This window comes from Dermacentor albipictus, chromosome 2, assembly GCF_038994185.2.
Source record: "Dermacentor albipictus isolate Rhodes 1998 colony chromosome 2, USDA_Dalb.pri_finalv2, whole genome shotgun sequence".
Lineage (NCBI taxonomy): Eukaryota > Metazoa > Arthropoda > Arachnida > Ixodida > Ixodidae > Dermacentor > Dermacentor albipictus.
In genome coordinates, this window is record NC_091822.1 from 116,269,220 (window position 1) to 116,291,705 (window position 22,486).

General features: G+C 46.7%; 1 protein-coding gene across 1 annotated transcript in view; it reads left to right on the forward strand.

Moving 5' to 3' along the window:
* The first annotated feature begins 4,907 nt into the window (after positions 1–4,907).
* The window catches only part of LOC135917828 (calcium/calmodulin-dependent protein kinase kinase 1), a 276,923-nt gene continuing 259,344 nt past the window's right edge, over positions 4,908–22,486 (forward strand). Inside the window, exon 1 of the mRNA XM_065451429.1 lies at positions 4,908–5,587. Coding sequence (XP_065307501.1) covers positions 5,524–5,587 — 64 coding nt within the window. The 5' untranslated portion in view covers positions 4,908–5,523. The remainder of the gene's footprint in view (positions 5,588–22,486) is intronic.

Genomic DNA, 22,486 nt, shown 5'->3' on the forward strand with positions numbered 1-22,486 from the left:
TTGACCATATATGGCTTCAAGGGAACATTCCGGAACTTAATTAGATTTATTTGCACTACAAGTATCAGACCGTTGTCTTAGGCAACAACTGTTCAAAAAATTTGCCTATATTCGCTGAAGTTCCTCAAGGAAGCATACTAGGACCTCTATTGTTTCACTTGCATATAAATGACATAACTACCGGCGCACAATTTCTTATCTATGGCAACCACACTAATTTATTTATGACTTCTAAGAACGTGAAAGAATTGCTGTGTTCCTATTGATACACTAGCCCAAATAAACAAGTGGAGCTTATTCAACTCATTAACTACTAATACTACCAAAACAAAAGGCGTGCTTTTTCAGCCAAGAAACAAGCAAGCACAGCATTGATGGACATCTGAGATTAGGTACTTCTTTCATAGACAAAGTACCGTCGGTTAAAAGCTTAGGTGTCACATTCCAAGAGCATACGCTATGGAATCACAATGCTAAGATTATTGCTAACAAACCTGCATGAGTTGTTGGAATACTAATTGGATTACGCGTCCTTATACCACTAAGAGTGACGCTCTTACTCTATAATTCTCTTTCTTTATCTCACGTTAACTATTGTCACCTCGTAACAATAACTAGCAATAACATCAACATTTTACATTTCTTGCAATAGCAAGCCATCCGTCCAATTTCAAACTATTTATTCGATGCGCATACTGATCCTCTTCTTTGTCAATTAGATATAGCGCCGATAAAATCGGTCTGCAATACAATTTTGAAAAGAACGCTTTTTAACAGAAAGAAAAAGTAGCACTAATTTTCTCGAGAACTTGTCAAGGCTAACATTAAATACAAGCAGTTTCACTACACGTCGCAGAGAAACTTGGCATATTCCGAACTCAAGAACTAACTACGGGAATCAAATGCTGTGCCATACACTGCCATTTCTACTTAACTCTCTTCATTTCGCTGCATAGTTATTAGCATTAATTTCAATTAGGTGTCCAAACTTACCTCTCATACTCTCATTCACGTGTATGCTTAGTGCTTTTATTTGTGTTTTGTTCCGATCAACACGCATTCTAAGCTGAAATTGCACAGTGACTTATTTAGTTTTGCATTTCTGTGAATGTTACCCGTAAATGAAAAGTGATTTACGTTGTCTGCATTTTCTTGTTATCCTGTTCCTGTTTTTCGTAACTTGTATGACAATTACGATTGCTGCATTCATGTCAATTTTTCGCCGCTGTGAGAAACTAACTTTGTATAAGCAGACCCATTTATCCACACATTGTTCATATTTATATTGTTTTTCCAACACATGTGTTCATCTTGTATTTATGCACGCATTGCTACGTGTTGCCAAAGAAACCAATAAAGGACACTGACCTAGTCAAGCCGATTTTATGGCTTTTTGACTGTGCCCCTGTCATCTATATGTTGCATAGATAAGAAAATAGAGTTAAAAATTTATGCACTGAGTAGCACTCGCGAAAAACCCACTGTTAGTGATAATGCGTATTGCTTGGTTTTGCAAGTACTTTCTAGACGAGATATTACAGTAATATGTGTTTCTACAGGAAACAGTGCGGTAAATAATCTGACTGTGAAGGAAAACGAATTTTAATGCTAATAATGCATCTTTAGAGAAATATTCTCTTGATTAGTTTAATAGTCTAATACCAAAGGTACACTTTTGCCTAATGAAGGCAATGCGTTGAGAAAACTTTAGGTCGAAATCTAATTTGATGCCCAAGAATTATACACAGTCGAAGACAGGAATGTGATGACAATTGTTTGTCATACGGCCAATTCGATCCGCGTTGCCAGTCATCATATTTAGTTCGCATAACTTAACATTCTAAAGCAATGAACACGTGCATAAGGAGCAATACTGTATAAACAAGGTGTTTCGCATCGGCATTGTGTCAAGGTGATGTTTGACGAGCCGCGAGATTAATAACGCTCCTACCACACCTCCTCTACAAATATGCCTCAGATGTGCCGAGCCACTACTGAAATCTTGAAACGTAATATGTTTCCTGTAGGCGTACCAAGGCATCTCTCGGTATATCACGATACGACCAAGCTACATTCACCGCTTAAAATTTTCATGAACTTAAGCTGCGAGTATAAATACTTTGTCTCCTGGATTCCGTCCTCGTGCGGTCTAATATGCACGTCGAACGGGAAACAGTTTCAGAGATTAACAAACTCTACGCACTTAACATAGGTCACCAGACCACCCACTAAGCTCCCGATAGTGTGGCCATATTACACTGGCGCCTTCTAAGCCTTTGGTTTACGCCATAATCTCCTCTCTCTCTCCGCTCACGCGGAAAGACCAGCTTAATCCAGGCCGGACGCCTGTGCACAGCGTTCGCTATTGAGAAACGCTAAACCTCTACATTGCCTCAGGCAAGCCTCGCTGTAGGAGGTAGCGGAATGAGATGGAACACAGAACGAAGACATATACGACGAATACAGTACGTGGGAATGGGGAAAGGGAGCGGAAGAAAGCACCGGAACCGGAGAACCACTGGAGAAACCGGGTTATTCCATTATTTACAGCAAAGAGAGTATCGACGACCTTGTCCTTATCCAAAAAAAATTAAGCAACAAGGCAAAAATAAAGAAAGGACACACGAAAACAATCAGTGCAATCTCATTACGTCTTGGACCGCTTTCCCTTCCCTCATGCCTTAACTATCTGCCCAAACCCCATCGAATGGAGATATCTGCGAGGGAAATATATACATAATGTTTTCCGCACACATCAGGAGAACAACCGCGTGCCCTTTCATCACGGACGAAAGTCGGCATGTGAAAGCCGGCTTCGGCAAAACGAAGGGCGAAAGGGGAGAAACTAGATATGGGGGCTCTGTGACCTCCACCGAAAGCAATCGGGAGACCGACTGGAGTCCCGAAAGAGTGTGGGCATGAACGGATTTCGCTGCCATCTATTCCTTCTCTGCTGCAGCCCGTGCTGGACACCGCTGGCCTACATTTCTAAGGACTCGGCCGTTGGCCTCGTGGACTTGCTCTGTGGCCCCGTGTAGAGCTTCTCAGAACACGCCTGCTTAGTGAATCTGCTGCTCCGGGCTTGGCACAGGTCCAGGTTTCTCATATGTGTACTTTCGAAGCAAAATGCGTGTATTGGCAGACAAGTATAAACTTCGTTTTCGGAAGTTCCCGCTAGCTAATTGTTCCTAATAGTACGCAAACTATATATATATATATATATATATATATATATATATTCAGTATGTAATCCTATCTGATCTGGTTTTTGGTGTCTGAGGGTCTGCTTGTGAAACATACGTTGGGTTTCTTTGTTTCACCTTTCCCTTCAGAAGGATATGCTCAAAATAAACCTTCCCTTTTAGTTAGAGGACTCCGGCACTGAGCGACAATTTGAATTATCGTTAACAGTTCCCAATTGCTATGATTGAACGTTTTAAAGAAATGTCGCCGTTTCGCCCGAAAGGGGAAGCGTCGATTGCTACAGCAAATTAGTAGACAGCCATAAGAAGTAAAGATAGAAGCATTATCGGCCGTATATACTTGTAAACGTTCGCTTACTAGCTTAATTACCAAGCATGCTACCAAGCACGCGCACGCAACCATATACACATCTCACTCGATGACTGCAGAAACCCACTGCCAAAACGCTGGAGTTAGGAAGCGCGGCAGCAGGAGAGAGCGAATTCACCTTCGTGCTGTCTCTCACTTCAACGCGCGCTAAGCGGCGTCGGTGCACCTAGACGCCTAGACTCTGTCCCCCATCGCAGATCGCTCTCAAAATAGGGCCCGCGCAGCCGCATGCGGCCGCAGCATACGCAGCATCCATCGGAGTAGAACGCATCCTCCTTCCCACCCCCTCGCCCGGTGCCTTGCGTGCGACGAAAGACGGCGCGCTTCCTTCGCGCTTTCCTACCTTGCGCACACGACATTGAGCGGCCGTCGTCGGCTCACCCTCGCACAATTTCACTCTCACGCACAGCGTACGGAGCAGCAGAAGCTTGATGTGGGTGAGTTGGTCATGCATACTTGATGAAATGAGCGCTACGAAGACGCGGACGAAAGAACAACATGTACGACAGACAAGGCGCTACTTCCAACTAAACGTTTTTTGAAGAAACAGAACTTTAAATAGATACAACCAAGAATGGCCCATTGTGACATCACGACCTCCCTATCTCTTCAGAAAAGCTATCTCTTTTTCAGTAAGCGTCTCAAGTGCTCGTTTTCAAACGATGAAGTTTATGCAAATTCGTGGTTTTGTTCACGTGCCCTACTAGGCACTGTCAGAAAATACAGGTTGTGGCCGACGACACTATCACTTTTACTCACACCGTCACGTAGATGCTAACGTATTTCAGCCCTTTTATGAGTAACTCGGAAAAAAAATACATCCTAGTGAAATCCAAAAGGCGCCACACCCCGAACGGAAGCCACTTGTTACCCCCGGAGTGAGGGCCAACGGCCAGACGAGCACGCTACTTTCACGGGAAAACTAGGCCGCAAGGCATTGATTTTTTCTGAAACCTAAGCACCGTTGCCGTGTTCCCGACTATCGAGCACTTCCCTATCGCACTTTTTCAAGCGACCCGCTATCGTTCCGAATGGGGACACAACAAGAAGGCACACAGGAGGTGCGACGAGCCCGTGCCTTTCGCGCCGTAACCTGTTACGACTTTCCCCCACCCGCACTCCAGACAGAACGTCCGATCGGGTGGTTGCGGGGCAACGGGAAAAGCACACTTCGGCCCCGTCGTCTCGCGCGCACCCATTGGCCCGCCACGGCGGAGAGAAAGTGCACACGGAGAGAGAGAGAGAGAGTGAGAGAAAGAAAGACGGCCCACGTGATCAAAACGGAACCACGCGCTCTTCGCCGGGAGTTCCATCCGTATTGGTGAACTCAGAACGTGCGGCTCAGGCGGGCCGCGCGCGCGCCGCCTGTCAGCTCCTGGCGTTGTCGGGACGCTCGCCACGCTCGTGTTGACGGTGGGTTGCTGTGACGCCGCGCCGCTTCTGCTTCGGTCGGCGCGGTCGACTCGCCCACCGACGTTTGGCACGCCGAAGCCCGGCTTTTGACAAATAGCCGCTGCGAGAACAGCACACCCTGCGAAAGCAAGAATCGCGCGCTCTCCTCGCCGGTGGCGCTGGCGCGAGTTGCAGACGGCTGCCGCGGCGAGATATCCCTCATCGTTGGCTGCTGTTCGCGCCGACTCACCACCAGTGCTTGTTGCTCGCAGCGGCAGCACCGGAGGAGGTGAAGTGCAAGGCCGATAATAGGGCCCGATGTCGAGTTTGTTGTGAGCATCGTCAACAACGTTGTCTTCGCTTTTTTAGCTTGTTTCTTTATTTGTGTGCGCTGTTCCATGCCAAGCAAACCGTGGCCCCGCCAGCAGCGCGGCAGGGCTCCTGTGCTATCGACTCGAATGACGGTGTTACTGGGGCACGTGAGAGGGCTAACTGGTTGTGGTGGCGAGTCCTCGGTCTCCCGTGGCGGCGGCCCACGCGCCGGGCGTGGAAAGCGCGATGACTCTGGAGTCTGAACCGGCCGCGCCCACCACGGGGATGGCAACGTCAGCGGAGAGCACGGGTGAGTTTGTCACGTGGTGCATTCCCGCAGATGGCGTTGGAGTCTCCGTAACTGATAGAAAATCATCCCGAAGGTGACAGGAGCTTGGGGAACTCCTCCGTCCGGTAAAACAAACAGATGCGGTGATACTCTTCAAAGTTTCCGCACTCTTATTTTGTCTACAAGGCACAACCTTAAGTGAAGTTGTGGAGAAAGTAACCCTTTTTACGGCTGATAGCCAGAAGAGTGTAACATAATGTGGGCAGCCTGATTTTATACAGTGATATATTTCGCCACATACTTTTCATCTCGGTTACTAAGCTTCGCGGAAGAATAATCATGTTTTTTTTTTTTTTTACGGTAGAGTGTTCAGAGCGAACGTTGAGGTGTTAAATTGCAACAAAACGCGCATTCGTCATTCTTATCACAGATGATGTCGACAATAACAGGGTTTTCTGAATCACCGCCTCTTTTACAGTCACATTGTTCTATGTCAATGCAGTTACCCAAATTGCCCCAACACTTCTAAACGACAGTGATCGGACCATGTTTCAAGCACGATTCCCTCGTTGGCGCCAATGTCAGCGTACAGTATATGCTACCACTTCTGGCGTGTGCCAAGGGCTGTATCTGCAGACTGCGTTCGCTCTAGGAGTCGCTCAAATGTTGGCCAGTGACTTAATTAGCTTGTGCAATTCGTTGCGCGCCCGTAACTCTTTGTCGACAAACGCAGCGCACCGCCACAGAATCGATGAGACAGCGTCATCGACGTTTACAATAGGAGCCGATTATCGTTTCGTCGTCTATCTGCAGGTTCTCCGTTCTGTGCCACGATTCGTTATTTATTATTAAGATTTGCAGGCACGCCTGACTATTGCGCACTCGCGAACTTACATGTCTTTTCCAGGGAGATCACGCATTGAACCACACGTAAAAAAAAATTATGTACAACAATCGCGAAGTCTTCCCATCTGCGGTCACTGATGAGGCCACTAAGCGTAGTTATTATCACTTCCAGTTTATTCCTTTTATTGCCTTTATGACGCAGGAGAGGTACCTGCTTGTTGCGTGTAGCTAGCAGTGATATCGATTAATAAATGCTTAACGCTCCGACGTTTCGCTTCGCCTACGAGAGACGCAGTATTGGAGGACTCCGGATTATCCTTAGTGGAAATCTCAGCCTTTTTCGCATGCGCCTTATATTCGAAGCCAATGATTAAGTTGAAATTCTGCATATTGCACACACGTTACGGCACTTGTGTCCACGGACGTTTAATTTTATGTCCCACGTGCTCAACTGTAAAATGCCGTAGCCGCTAAGCTGCCGTGGCTTTTGTGGAGATAACGGGCAGCGAAGTAATTCAACAAAGCTTCAAATTACACTGGCGCAAATTATTCCTTGATTTTCGCATTTGCGGAGCAGATTTCGCCACGAACGTTTCCGTCACCAGACCGATATGGAAGATCTATTAATGACATATTATTCAGGTTTTTCCTTGTCTCGTCGTGTAATCACTCGAGTGGCCAAACAAACTTGGCTGCAATCGGAACGTGCTCAAAAAAAAAAAAAAACATATCGATTCGTATTACTGAACGTGCTTGCAAAACGAAGAGGCTTACACCCGTGAGCAAAAATATACCGACCGTAGGGTCGCCGAAGGAACTGAATTTCTTCGTAATTAACAAACATGAACTTGAATTAACGAGTACACTGAAAAATTCGCAATTCCAAGGTGGACTGCAGCCCTCAATTTCACGTCGCGTTCACAGGCAGAGGAAATAAGAAACGGCTTTATCGCGCAAGCGTTGGTCCGTATACTTTTGCTCACGGGTGTACACGCTTGGCGTGGGGAGTGTGAATTAATATTCTGATACAAGGAGCACAAACACTTAAAAAGGAAGACTCGGAAGTATAATTGGGTTTAGCTGCAAAATATTTTGAGTTTTGTAATGAACTATGCTGGGCTGATTGCATTTAAAATAAAAAGAAAACGCGGAACGTGTGGTGTGCCATCCAAATCAACGTTTAGTTGGCGAGGTACCATCGTCCGGTAAATGCACAAGTAGAAGGGATGACTTGAAAGGCTCTCGGTATATTGCTCAACGCTTTTCACAATTTCATTGCTACTTTGTTGCAACTGGTCTGTCAATTGTATCGGCGGCGATGCCCCCGAACGATTGAAAGCACTCTCGGGGCTTCCGAAGTCGACGGAAGCCACGCGCAAGTCAACGCGGCCCTCTCAAGCCATTCGCCAATCTCCTTTGCGGGGAATTCCTCGACGTTGAGTTGAATGTGCTGTTCCTATGGAACCATTCGTTTCGTGCTAAAAAGCCTTACACGAGGACATATTTATATATTTGTCGTTTGCACCAACCCCGTCGTATGCAGTAAAAGAGCGCTGTGAGGGATTCGATGAAGCTCCTCTGCGAGCCATATAGGCCACTTGTATATCATACCAACAAAAATAAACGTCACCAACTGCACAGAAATGCACGAAAAAAAAAACCAACATATCTGCACAATGTTACTCTTATCTCCGGCACGACGTGGAGGGGCGTAAAGCATAAAGTAACATACAAAGTAGCGCTTCCTATCGCGACACAAACGTTCTCGACGTCGTCGCTTTCGTGGGAATCCAATAACGCGAGCCAAATCAAGCGCACACGTGTCCTCTATGGCTGATGGAGAAGGAAGGTGATCCGGAGTAGGTGATGCTCCCCTCTTTTTTGCATCATTATTCTTACGTACGAGATGTAGAGGGAAAATTCGCGCGGGCGTTTTTCTCAGGCGCAAAGTAGGTGGGTGACTGCGCAGTTGCGCTTTATCCCGACGTTCCCGGCTCTACGCGCAAGTGAAAAGCCGGGCTTCGCAAGCTGTGCGAAGAAGACGAGTTTGCTTGGCTTCTCTGTTCTCTCTCTGTCACTCGTTCCAATCCCCCCCCCCCTCCCCCGTTCGCGCACGCCTACCGCATTTGCTATTCCTTTTGGTTTCCACCAACGGGAAGGAATTCACGATGGCTTCGCCGTCGAGAGCTGGCAAACGAAAACACCGAGCTAAGGTGGCAGAAGACCCTACGTCGCGTCGGCTCAAGGGTCTTTGGGGCTCTTGGCGCTCCTGCGGAAAAGGTCACCCGTTTCTAAACGCAACCGTTGCGGCTCTCGAATACCGGAGGATTGCGAAAACGACTCGTGTAGTGAGATGCTTTCGCAAGTTAGAGAAGTCCATGAGGTTAGGTTTAGTCCAAGGCCCTTGTCTACATAGGACACGTGTCACATAGTTGGGGACCTCTTCGCACAAAGCGTTTAGGTAGCCGGTATATACGTTTATACCTCCCCGTACATAACACTCACGCAAGCATTAGTAACGTGTCGAGTGCTAGAGGAGAGATGTTAAAGGGAAGACAGTTACCTTCCTTCAGGTTGCGGCAGATTACGGCCGCAACCTGACGTATGCTGTTGAATAAAATGCTTGGCATGAACGACCTCATTAGTTGCATATAGATGCAAACCGACGTAAATTGGGCTGTTAAAAAGTTTTGTGGAGCTTCCGAAACTATGTGCGACTGCGGTAACACTTTAGCCTACGTTTAACCTTACCCTAAAAAATTCCAAGACTCACTGTAAAGCCGTCAAGTTGCTTAACGTTATAAGAAAAGAAATATCCGCAGAACCGAGTAGAGCCGCTCGTAATGAAACACTTCTTTAAACTTCACACACGAGGCGCTTTACAAACAAGAAGCACTTCACAAACAAAGTGCCGATGCAGGCTGACAGTCAAATTTAAGCAGACGTAAAGCTTTGCCTAATCCTAGGCTCAAATCAAGTAGAGTCGAATGAAAGTGTATTTAACCTTAACAAGTTGGCGCTTCCCTTTTTTTTCTTTTTTTGGAGCTAGAACTTGAAACTGAAAGCTGGCAGCTGTTCTGTACTTCTGATTAGTGGGTACAGCTTGCCCGGATACTTACGCTAAACCAAGGTTGCGCGCTCACAAATGTTTCATGCACTGAGCGAATCCCCCAGTGTAAGCAGTTTCTCCTCTTAGGCGACGAGCGTGCAGTGAAGTCACCTTCTTTCTTTACGTTCTGTTGTGTTGTACACGGTCTACTGTGGAGAAGAGATTGGGGTGGAAATTACTGCTCTGCGAGAGTTTGCCGCCGTTAAACGAATATTCCAGCTTTCCGACAGGCTTGCACAGGCCGTAGCGGAGTGAGCTCTCGGGTCTGCGTCATTCCGAACATCTCTGCCAGCTAGTGTTTACCCAATGGGAAAATGATACAATATCGCGCATGGTGGATCTTTTCAACAAATCTCTTGCTTCCGCGTTGCTGTTTGCATGTGTCTAACTGTAAGCTACACCTGTATTAAGGCACTGAACCCCAGAACACTAACTAACACATTTTTTTTTTCGCGAAGTTGCAGGTGAACAAACGCAGAAGCTGGGAACCATAATAACACTACTGTAAATTGTTGTAAGAATCACGTGATAACGGAAAGTGCTGCGCTGGGCACATAGGCAGAACTCAACGAAGCTTTTTCTTTCGTTTTGTTTTACGTCAAGTTCAACGATCTTCTTCGAGCAAGGTAATGCTCGTGGACATTGTACAATGCTCGAACAAGTATATTATATAGGCGGTGGCTGTACACATTGCATTATCGCGCGGTTCCACGGAAACTGTGATACACGATGGTAGGTGCAATTGTCATCGAGATTACCAGCATTAAGCAAACTCATGAACAGAAGATAGGATCAAAGAGGAACTGTCCTGGTAGGTTGTTGCAGGAAAAAAGATGTGACGCACTGTTTTTTTTTAATCACGTTGGCACAGGTTTGTTAGCACAGATCGGTAGCACCGGCTGGTCCTCGTCACTAATCAACGAATAATGTACAAAAAATCGTGAGCCTTTCCGCTCTGCGAAAGTGGTTGGCCAGCGAAACTGTTTAGCACATGACACGGAGGTAAAAATAATTTTGAACTACGGTACGAACTCTCATTTATTGTCTTGATGGGTTGTCGTCGTGAGGAAAGATGCGCACACTTATTTATTGTCTTGATCGGTGTTCATTATTTCACTCGCAACGGTAATCACATATTTTGATAATGTCAAATCGACGCACGTACGCCGCTGGGTGGTCAGTTGGGCCGGAGCGGTGCGACATCGCAGGAGGTATGTCTACAACACAAAACGCGTAAACCGTTCCCTTTTCGGTACCGACACATCCACATTGAAATCACCGACAACGGCAACAGGAGTAGTGTTATCGCAGCTAATGCACGCAAAGTGAGTAGTCATGAACCTTACGGGACGATGAGTCATTGCATTTTTGCTTGCGTACGGCCGTATGAGCCATTGATTACGGGGGTATGAGCCATCGATGATGACAGTTTTCCACATGCTGTTCTGTATGTTGTATGATTGATTATAAAGAATTTATGCGCTGTACGCTTCACTTTGCTGAGTGCTTGTAGCCTCTGCCTTAAGGGGCTATAGGCCATTGCATTTTTTGCTAGCTTACGGAAGCATGAATGCTTACGGGGGTATGAGCCAATAATGATGATAGTTTTGTCCACTGCGAACAAAAATGCACGGAACCTCAGCCATGCACAGCGTCACTGCAAAACATTTGTCACACAATGTGGCGCAGGTGCATCACAAAATACAGTCATCAGCACAAGCACGAACGTGCAGGATCCCGCATAAGATAAACTCGTGCACAGTTACATATGCAAGCACAACTACATCAAATTGGCAGAGAACACATACAAAAAAACGGTTTTGCAGACGAGCGCACAAAACGTAATTGCACATGGGTAACATAAGTTATAAGACAACCTAGCAAGCTTAGATTTACATCACACATATCTTTTAGAGGACACTAAAATTGGTATCTTCTAAAAATGCCGCCTAAGTGCATTTTTAGAAGGTACCAATATCTTGCGGCGGAGTCTATTTTCCTCAGGGCCATGTTCGCGCCCTACCAGAGAAAAGTAAACTAAACTAAAAACATCACATTCATTGCAGCGTTTCTTTTGCCTCCTTTCATGCAGAGGGTTTTGCATATACACTGTCACATTTCACCTATTCCGTTTTTTTTAATGGTTACTACGCAATTATCCCTATATGCCAAAATGGGCAACTTGCATAACGTTTATGAATGCATGTAATACGGTGCACCAGCACAGAAGCGTCAGGTTACACGGAACAGAATTCTTCTAAGCGACTCAGCCAGCGATGTACTTTGGGATAGCCATGCCACGATCGAGCGAATTGGCGAATGGCACACTAGGTTAAGCGCAAGCGCCACTTGCTACTACTATTGCCCATGAGGGATGCTGCAAAATAGCAAAATCTTTCACCCTCACACTCGAAGAAACGCAATCGCTGACAGAACCATCTCTCCACCATTGGTAGCCCTTTATACCGTAGCCGTGCCCCTCTAGATTAACCTTTATCTTTACACTATAGGTTATCCTTAGTCTTAACATATGCGCTTCATTACCGTTACACATACCCTACCTCTATACTGAATGGCTCGAAAGCGAGGCTGGATTCTAAACGCCACGATGTAATTCTCAAGGCAGGGGAATTTCGCCTTGTTCTGCGTCACTTCAGTGCGTCGTTTCAAACGACGAGTGATCGCTTATTGCGTACTTCGATGAGCACTTCGCAGGGCAAAGCTTCCTCTCACTCTTTGCACTTACTATCGATATTAGCAGCGTCATATCTCAATGCGAACAATAAGGTGGGAAACAAACGTCAGCTGCTACACGCTCAGTCCTGTCGGTCTTATTCAACGGGCGACTGTGCGGAAGCTGGCGTAAGACGTACTCGTCGACCACAGGCGAATATTTATGAGGCTGGCAGGTCGTCGACGTCAAAATAAATAATGAGATCCGCTTTGTTGTGCAACGTCGGTGGATAACGCCTATTCATGAGGCGCCGTGTATCCTCCCTCGTCCCCAAGAATCTCATTGTGGGTCTTTGTTCAGGTTCTTTTGTTTCGTTTCTACTGGCCCTTGTACTGAGGACGTTGCCCCGTCTGTCACAGAAAAGATGAGTGAACGACCGGGTAAAAATGTTCGTTTATTTTTTTCTTTGCATTTTTTGTCTTCCCTAGACCCTTAAGCTACCGTATTCGTAGTGTTTCTTTGTTACAGATGAAGAAGTAGTAAGCCCGAAGCCCCTAACTGCCATAGAAAAACACGGAGCTCTCGTGTCTCATCTGAAATGTAGGCGCCTATTTCTAGATGCACAATAATTAAATTATAAGAATGGACGTTGGCCGTGCATTTCACTAGTCGCATGTGTGCGCGTGACATTTACTGTACCATAGATATTCACCCACGTGCAGTTTCAGGTCCGGAAATCAGCTATAGATGTCAATACACCTTATTCGATTTCTCGATGACGTGAACAATGTCACCTTGCGGGGCCCGAATCCTCCTGAATTATACGGAGGTATGATTTTGAGTTTTCTGGAATGCTTAAGATTGGCCTGTTGCAGATAACATAATTATAGCCCTTGAGCTGCACTACTCAGAGAGGCGGACAATATTCGCACGAGAAATCGAAACACATCTTCAACTAAATAAAATAATTCGCTAATTGCTTCCATATGTAATTACTTTGCGATGCATATTGCAACTTACTCGTAGCCAATGGGTTTTCAAAACGTAGCCATTCAAAATTGATTTCCGAAATGGCGCAGGCTCGCGGATATACGCCATCAAACTCGCCGTATTAAGGTACTGTTGTTCACAAAACGCTATTTTATGCATTGAAGCACAAAAGTAAGTGGAACACCCATGCATTTCGTCTCACACTTCCAGAAGGATTATCTCGAAACCAGTGTCATCCTGGAGATTCACTTCAAGTGGATGCGTTTTGCAAAACTCGCTGGATACAATGTGTGAATTTCAATATGTGCCGTAAAGTCACTCACCAAGAATTTAATTAGTGAATGTTTGATAATTAATTGAACATATGTTTCCATTTTACGTGGTAGTAACCGTCGGCATCTTCTAATATTCCTGCTCCATGACGAAAATTGTTCTAAGTGCCACAGGCGATTTTTAAAAATTCCGGGAAACTCAAAAGTGATCACTCCGTATAACACAAGAAGACTAAGCTCTACAAAAAGAAAATCGTTCTGCCCGCACGTGCTACACTTGCGTCGAGTTCGTTAGCACCGATATACTAACTGTGAAAAGATATTTGCTATAGGAGTACTATTGTAGGCAGGTATACTCAAAAGCGTGATAGTGACGGATCAGCCCGGCTCTGTCCGTGCGCGCCTTTTGGTTTGCGCTTGCATTACTTGCCACTGCCCGCTCGCGTGACGGTCCGCTCTTTCGTGGGCTAGTTTTATGTGGACATTGCATTTGTGGCTTTCTGTCCGTTTGCGCTTTCATCTCTTCGTCACTTTCTTTTTTTTTGTTGTTCTCGTTGTTATATAAGACAGTTATCCCGCGCTTACTCCAACTGGTGCTTCACGTACAGAAATCTGGGCATCGCACGGGAGATTCCTTGCAAGAAGCTCCGAAGGAAGCGACTGAAGAACATTCCGAGGAGTTTTGACTCGTAAGACGAGTCGTACAATGCACAATCACGTGATTCAGAGTACGGAGGTACATGTTCCATTCCCCACAAGAAAGGCTGGTCTTTTTCATGTGAGCGCAGTGCAGGTACACCCGCGGGTAAAAAAAACGAAAAGAATACAAACTCTGTACGTCAGAGAGCTCCTGGACGGGGAATTCACTACTGAAGCTACCCTTCAGCGTTCCACAGAACAAGTATTGCTTCAGAATGTTGAACACTTGAGTTCATTGGACATATGATGAACTCGTGATTCGGAACCCTCTTGCTGCTGCGGAGTATCGTAAGAACGTCAAATCAATACAACGAGCTTGCAGGGATACTTCATAACAAGTTTGCAGGTGGATACTTCAAGTTAGCAACCGTGTGCTAACGTGGGAAGGCCTTGAATCAAGATTTTGATGGCAAATAGATAGATAGATAGATAGATAGATAGATAGATAGATAGATAGATAGATAGATAGATAGATAGATAGATAGATAGATAGATAGATAGATAGATAGATAGATAGATAGATAGATAGATAGATAGATTAGATTAGATAGATACGCTTATTTCTTAACCATCCTTAGGCCGAGTCGTCGCTGTTTGAGTACAGCTGTGCCCTAGAATTCGGCATGTCCAGGGATTTCGCACATCGCGTATTCGGCTATCTGTTGAATTTCAGTGTGCCAGCGTCACCAAGTGGACCGAATCTTCCAGAAATTATATTTAAGAAAACCGGCTGAATTTCAACTACTTCAGTAGCGTCACTTCTGTGTTGTAGCTTAATTTTGGTCAGAATTAAAACACTGCTTTAACGCAGCCAGGAAACTACGTATAAGTGCCTCAAACACGCATGTTATCTGAAAGGCGTACCCTCTCGACATGGCTAGCTGAAACGTATTGAAAATCTGTCGGCATCTTCAAATATCGTCTCTAAAGGTGGCGCACACCCAGTAAGGTATGGGCATTGAGGTGGAGTTCGATAGATGACCGCAGGAGTTAGGTCTAAAATTCCTGCATTCCAGTGCAGTGTCTTTGTCAGACCCAAACGACGTTGTTTTTTTTTCATTTAGGCCACCAGCAATTGACTTACAGCGTGGGAAGCAGTATGTGGTGCTTTCTTTATCGTTGCGGCAACAGCTTTACGGAAGTTGAAGCACTTACCTAATCTTTAGTGTTCATTGCTATTTCAACTAGCTCTGCGGAAAGAAGGTAATCGTGTGAAATAAGGCAAAACACGCATATTGAAGCGATGCCAATTACTACGGATATCTTGCACACCAAGTTTGCTTTTACTGTACAGCAAACGGAAGCGTATGATCTCTTCGCTTTTAAAGTTTTGGCTCAGGTGATGCAGAATAATGTATGGTCCTTTATCACCGAGACGAAGAAGAAAATAGAGTTTCTGTATTGTTAGTGCGCTGTGAATATTCTTCCTTTCTTTCAGAACCTGGTATCCAAGACAATGAAAGGGCCACATTTTGTTCGCTGAATGGTGGTGCCAGTGTCCGGTGGCTTTCACCGCAATCACGCCGTTAGGCGAAGCCGAAGAAGTGCACGCCTTCGTTCTCACATGAAAACATTCGCTCAATCTTCTCACGTTCAAATTTTGTTTTGTTATACATCCTTCAGGAAACATTGTTATCGGTGGGAGGAAACTTACTGCCCCAATTATTATGTCAACGGCAAAAATTTAGCTCTGCGCAGACAAAAAAAACCAGAAAAAGTCGCGAAATACGTTTCTAACAAAAAAAAAACAAACGCCGTGTTACGTTTCGAAATTTCCCTATATTCATGTTTCATGTGCGCTCACCTGGCGCTATCTCTCAATTATTTATAGCTGCTTTCATAAATATTGCTCAGATTCGCTCCCTGCTCGTCAACTTTTTAAAAGGAGTGCCTCTTTGCCGTAGAAAAAGTTGAGATGGAACAGGCACTTGTGCTGTCGGCGTGCTAACACTAAAGCGAAAAGCGCTGGACCATTAAAAGTAAGGGGTTTCTCGTGACAAGTTTGAAAGTTGCGAGAAGGAAACGAAAGAAACAGTGCAATGTAAGTGCAGGTAAGTGCGTATTGTAAGAAATCCTCTAGCCGGCCATAGAAAAACAAGAACAACGCAGGCACAAAACTTTCTAAACATCGTAATTGCCTGCTGGGTACCGGAGCAAGGAAAAAGAAAAGCTTGGAGAAAAAGAAAGCAGATGCCTCAGAAGCCCAGTTTCTCTCCGTCTTTGAACATTTATCGATCTTCCCCCTTTAGGTTTAGGCGCCTCGCTCGAACAAACTGAAGCACCGAAATGGTTAGGGAAAGTCCGACCATGGTTGGGCCCAGCGTTCCCTGGTAAAGACGAATGAAAATAAACAAGAAAGCAAGAAAATCAAGATACTCAATTTAACAAGGGGGCGTCGCTTATCCATGCACGACAGCAGGAGCGAGCACCTCGTTTCTCGGCATTCGTGGATCCCAAGTGCAACACGTTCCCCCTCTAAACCTTTCCGCCCAGCCCACTTTTCTTGTCCACAGTTTCCATTGCAGCTCTTACCTTTCCGACGCTCGTGATGCCTCCCTTTCTAACCCTTTCTGGCTTTCCTATAATAAATTCGATCTCTCTGCGTCTCTTTCGTTTTACTGAGGGTGTCAAATGCACCGCCTTCTTGACTTAACGCACGAATGCAAACTTTTCTCTTCAAAGTATGCACGAGTTTCTCAGATTCCCAATCGTCAGGTGGCGATGCTTGCGCGCGTTACTCTGTAGCCGTTTGTGTACTCTTGACAAATACGCTAAACACATTCACTTAGCAAATCGGCTTATGTAGCTCATTTTTATTTTTATTTGCACGCTGGCGCTTTTTCTGCTTTTAGTGAGATGTGTAGTTTATGTGTGAGACACACACACACAGACACATGCATATACGCAAACAAACAAAGCTCTTGCGGATATTTTTTTCGAGAAGTTATGCTCCGTGATTTCGAATCTCTGATTGGTTGGTTGGTTGGTTAGTTTGATGATTGGTTGCTTGGTTGCTTGCTTAGTTGCTTTATTGATTTAAAAATTGATTTGCGGAATTTGACGTCCCAAAGTGGAGCCGACGCCATGATTTGCACCCTAGCGGAGGTCCTCGGAAAAACGTTGACTAGCTCGGTATCATTTAACTTGCTCCTAAATCTAAGTACACGAGCGTTTAGGCATTCTCCGGCATCATCGGACTGCTGCTTTGGTGGTCGAGATCCAAACCCCCGGCATCGAGTTCGTCATAACCACTCAACTTCCACCGCGTATTGCTCCGTTGTGTGAAACGCTCTTTGTGCCGTTCACCGTCCGTATCTGGGTTTCTCTCTCTGTGTACTAGCCTGTTGCGAGCGTGCGAGCCTGCGAACGTGCTGCATGCGAGCGTGCTGATTTTGCAATCACTCAGTTCAGCCCTTGGGCGCGGTCGGGCAGCCACCAACCACGTGACGTGACGTCACGACAGCCGGAGGAAAAGCTGGGCCCCAACTCGCGCGGTCGCGCGCGGCCGCAGCCACCACCTGACTAACGCTCCTCCCGCTAGGGGCGCTGCGCCGGCGCGTGACGTCACGGAAGAAAAGCTCGGCCCCAACTCGCGCGGTCGCGCGCGGCCGCAGCCACCACCTGACTGCCGCTCCTCCCGCCAGGGGCGCTGCGCCGGCGCGTGGTGGCGCAACCCACCGCCCCGTTTCAAAGGGGACGCTCATAACATCCATCCGTCCATCGGTTAACGTAGGTAGGATATTAGGCAGCATAGTAGCAAGAGCTTGGTGGCGCAACCCACCGCCCCGTTCCAAAGGGGACGCTCATAACATCCATCCATCCATCCACGCGGAGGCGCAGGATTGGTGGAGGATTGGTGGAAGAAAAGTAGGGAAACGACAAAAGACGGAGACGTACAAAAGCACAGTTCGCAATAGGGGATCAGAAAATTTGGGCGTGGTAGTTCATAGTGTTTTTTTTTGTCTTTTTTCGTTGTTTAACCTAGGTGGAATATTAGGCAGTATAGTAGCAAGAGCTTGGTGGCGTAACCCACCGCCCCGTTCCAAAGGGGACGCTCATAACATCCATCCATCCATCCATCCATCCATCCATCCACCCGAAAATCGAGTGCCGCCAAGCAATACCTCGCCCTCAAAAAAAAAAAAAAACGCGCAATATGCAACGCATTCTTGGCTTAACCAAGCTAAGCCTGGTAATTTTTATTATTTTTCAAATATTCGTGCGGTTCCTGCAATGTGTTTTGTAAGTGTCACGCTTATAATGCGCGTGTATTCGTATGTACCTGCGGGCGCGTTTTAAAGTGAAGATTCGTAATTAACCTTCTCGGATTTCGTCCCCCATTGCAGCAGGCGCTTTAGTCTCGCTGCACGGATCAGACACAGCGAGAATCCGAGGACACCCAAGCTTTTGGTATGAGTCGTGAATGCCAAAGTATTAATGTATCTCAGATGCGTTCAACCGTCAAGCCGAAAGACTGCTGAGCGCAGGGTATGCTTAGCACCTGCTCGTTTGGGTCGCAGAGGAGGAGGAGGTGCTTTTTCAAAAAAAAAAATGTGGAGCCGCAACATACATATGCGAACGGATTACCAACGAAGCTATATAGGCTGCATGCATGGGGCTGTGTACATGGGATCATACATTATGAAGACGTAGTTTTTTTTTCTATACTGCACCACACTACATCGACACTAGGGCCGCCATGCGCGGTCACTACACCTCCCATGCACCTACCGCAACCGCAACCGCCGCTGCAGCCATGCAAGCACCTCCGATGCGGCTTACGTTATCAATAAGTATGGATAGCTGGGCTAGTTGGTTATCATTAGCATTATGAAACATCGTTCCAGCGCACAATTGAACACGGACGAGAAGAGAAAGACAACACGAACGCCGGACTTCAACTCCAGTTGAAGTTCGGCGTTCGTGTTGTCTTTCTCTTCTCGTTATCACCACCGAAGCGCAGGCCAAGTAACTGGCGCCCTCGCCCCAATCTTTGCCCCTCTCCCCTACCCGTCTCCTTTCCTGTCGACGCGCCGTCTCCGCGATACGGACGGTAGATACGTTAACGATAGGTGAAGTGCGTGAAAACTGGGAGCAGAGGAAAAGATTTTGAAGGTTTTCTGGCAAGTCATTGTCTAACTTGCCAAGTCTGTTCATCCGACCTTGTAAACACGAACGTCATGAAGAAAAGTAAAACCCTTGTGACATAGCAACTTGCAGAATCTGAACGGATTTCTAGGGATGTGCCAGCATGACCTCCATCAGGGGCTCAGATAAAGTGTTGGCATAATAATGCAACGGCAGATGATAACACCTGGCTGGGCCAGCGGGTATCAAAAATTGGAGGACGCTTAAGCGTCGCCTTCAAGAGTGGGACGCGATAGCGTTATCGCATCCCGTTCGCACCGCCCACTCATTCGCTCGGCATGCTTTTGACGGGACGAAGGGGAGAAGCGGGCGTGTGGCGCGCCACCTGTCAGGGCAGCGCCGTACATTGCGAGGAGCGGGTCTTCCCTGTTTGCAGCAAGATGGCTCTGCGTGTGCGCCAAGCGCAGAAGAAATGTAGCGGAAACGTACTTCGCTACTCGTTTAACGGCGACTTCTGTAATTTATATGCTTCAAATTACCGATATACACCGCAGTATAACCTTCTACGGCACGTTTCTAAGGCAGCACCGCATTCACTAGAGGCGATTTTGTCCGGCTTCGATTCATCTAACACATGGCTGAGGAGTGGTAGCGTCTCCGTCTCACACCCCGGAGTCCTTGGTTCGATTCCCACCCAGCCCATCTTGCAAGTTGTTTGTATTCATGAACAGCCATCCGCGATCTTTCGCTCACGGCAGACGGCGGCTTTTCTGCGACTCGAGCTCCTTAAAGGGACACTAAAGGTTACCAGAAAATCAAGTTAAAGCGATGCTCTAGAACGTCTAAGGCGTCGATATAATCGCGAACAGAACTTTAGTAACCAAGAAATTGAGGTAAATGCCTGACACGATTTGAGACCCCCCCCCCCCCCCCCCGCGACATTCCAGTACTAGCCCGATGACGAAGGCACTCCTCATCATAATTTATGTCACTAGTACTGAACTACTCGCATTAAAAAGATCATTAGATTATAAGACGGAAGAAAATGCTACTTGTATTCGATTCTAAGAAAAAATAACATTTTGACATTACCCTTGAGTAGTATGGGTGATCGAAAGGTTTCGTTTTCGCTCGACTTTGCGCCGCGCGTGCTTCGGAGTTTCAGTTGTTTCTTTATCACGTCGTGCTGCGGTGGTCCTGCTGGCTCGTGAAACTTGCATTTGGAACAAGCAGCGAGAATGCCAGGTCCATTTGGTGTTGTGGGATGCGCGAACGGTCCGCGGAATTTGGCCTAGGGCGTTGCAGCGGCGAATCCAATGTTACGTATCACTGTGTGCCAACGAGTGAACCTCTCCGTTCGAAATGGTTAACTACCGTACCTCTGCCATAGCGCGGTGGCAAAGAGCCGAAAAATCCCGTATTGTGCTCGTTGCACTTCCGTCCAGAGGATTACGAGTTCAACGCCAACTCACTGAAGTCGCGTGGAGTGCCTTTCAAAGCAGGCCGCCGTCGTAGTAGTATGCAACGACGCCGGCAGCGCGAGCCCTCAGCATCAAGTCACGTTCATCAGTGCTTAAATCGCTGAACTCGAGCCCAGCATCGCGAGCCAATGTGTCGTTGTTAGGGTCGTCCATTGCAACGAGCGTCGAAGTTGGCGTCATAAAATGAAGAACCAGCTTATCGTCGTGCGCTTTCCCTTCCGCTAGCCACCATATTACCGCTTTCGCGCTGCTGTCGGCTCTGTCTTGGCTCTGTTTCTGGCCGCGTGTTTGCGTTTTGTGCAGAAAAGTCGTCTGTGGGAGCCGTTTTACTCACCGACAGCTCAACGTCACAATGAGACCATGACGTCAACACTCCTCGATGGGAGGGCGGGTGATTTGAACTGCGCTAGAGGTACGCGGACGCTTCAGAACGCGATTTCCTTTAAAAGAAGTCTCTTCTTCGCACGGAACAAGTGTTTCGAGGTTTCTGGGATGGTATTCCAACAGTCCACGTTGACTTAATAGTAACCTTTAGTGTCCCTTTAATGCTGTCGCGTTCATATATGGGATGAATCCACAATAAACATCTGAAGTTGAGCGCTCGTCCTTGTCTCATCTCTGCGTGTTTGCGTTTTCTTTTTTAGCGCTGTCGCCTTTTCATTAATACCCCATGGACACCGAACGCAGGCGAGAGCTTCCGCGGTCAAGAAACGTACGCGTGGTTCGCCCAGGCTTCCAAGAGCGAAGGCGACGTCGCGTCGCGGCGATGCCCTCTCCCCTCACGCAATACAGCGCCTTTAACCCTCTGTGCTCCGTCGAGGGACGCGCGTGACGAGGCGTCGCAGCCAATGGGAAGCGCCCTTCAGCTGCGACGGACGAAAGCTGGTGGCTATTTCGCTCAGTCGGCCATTTGACGGTTTAGCATCAGTAAGGGAAGTACGCGCCAGATGGTGGCGTCGAACACCCTGCATAACAATGCGATGTTCGCGATGGCACTTGCCACACGTACCACAGTTTTCAACGGGTCACGGTGCTGGAATGAAACGGGCTAATATTTCCGAGTATTACCATCGTCTCTGGCCGTTGTACAGCTCTTTAAACAAACATCTCACCATTGTTCCCTCGGCCAACATCAAACGTTTCCATCCTCCTGGTGAGGTCACTGCGCCGACGTCTGACAGCAAATTCGGGTAAACTGCTGATTTGTATTTGCGAACTGTGCAGTAAAAAAATAGGAACTCTGCAATAATGTTAGGGTGGTGATTTGCATAATCAATGCGCAAGCTTACAGGTTGCATAGATGAGGGTAAAGGCAGTTGTGTGCACCGCATTTAAGCCATTCAGCTCTTCACGAATTCTTCCCTTCGCATAGATTCCAATATGTATGCGCTAAATTGGCATAGTTTCATTTTTTAAACAATGTATTTCTCAGCTTCGTTCGTGCTACCTCCTGGGATGAAAAAAATGGCATGGAAACCTAACAAGCGCTCAGACGACGAGAAAGCATTGAAATGTCCCCGTTCAGCTTATGCCTGGGCCTCCTTCGTTAACGTAGTCCTTCTTCAAGCCGTACGACGAATAAAAAAAATATTTAAAGAAAGGAAGGAAGTAGCAACGCAGGCAAAGTAACGTCTGCTCACAGAAGATGCGCTTAAACTTTGCACTTATCTTGTATTTGAATTCATGACGGCGAAGTCCTTAACGAACGCGTTTTTCAACTCATATGGTGCGACTTCAAGAGCGAATGCGGGAGGGCAGGAC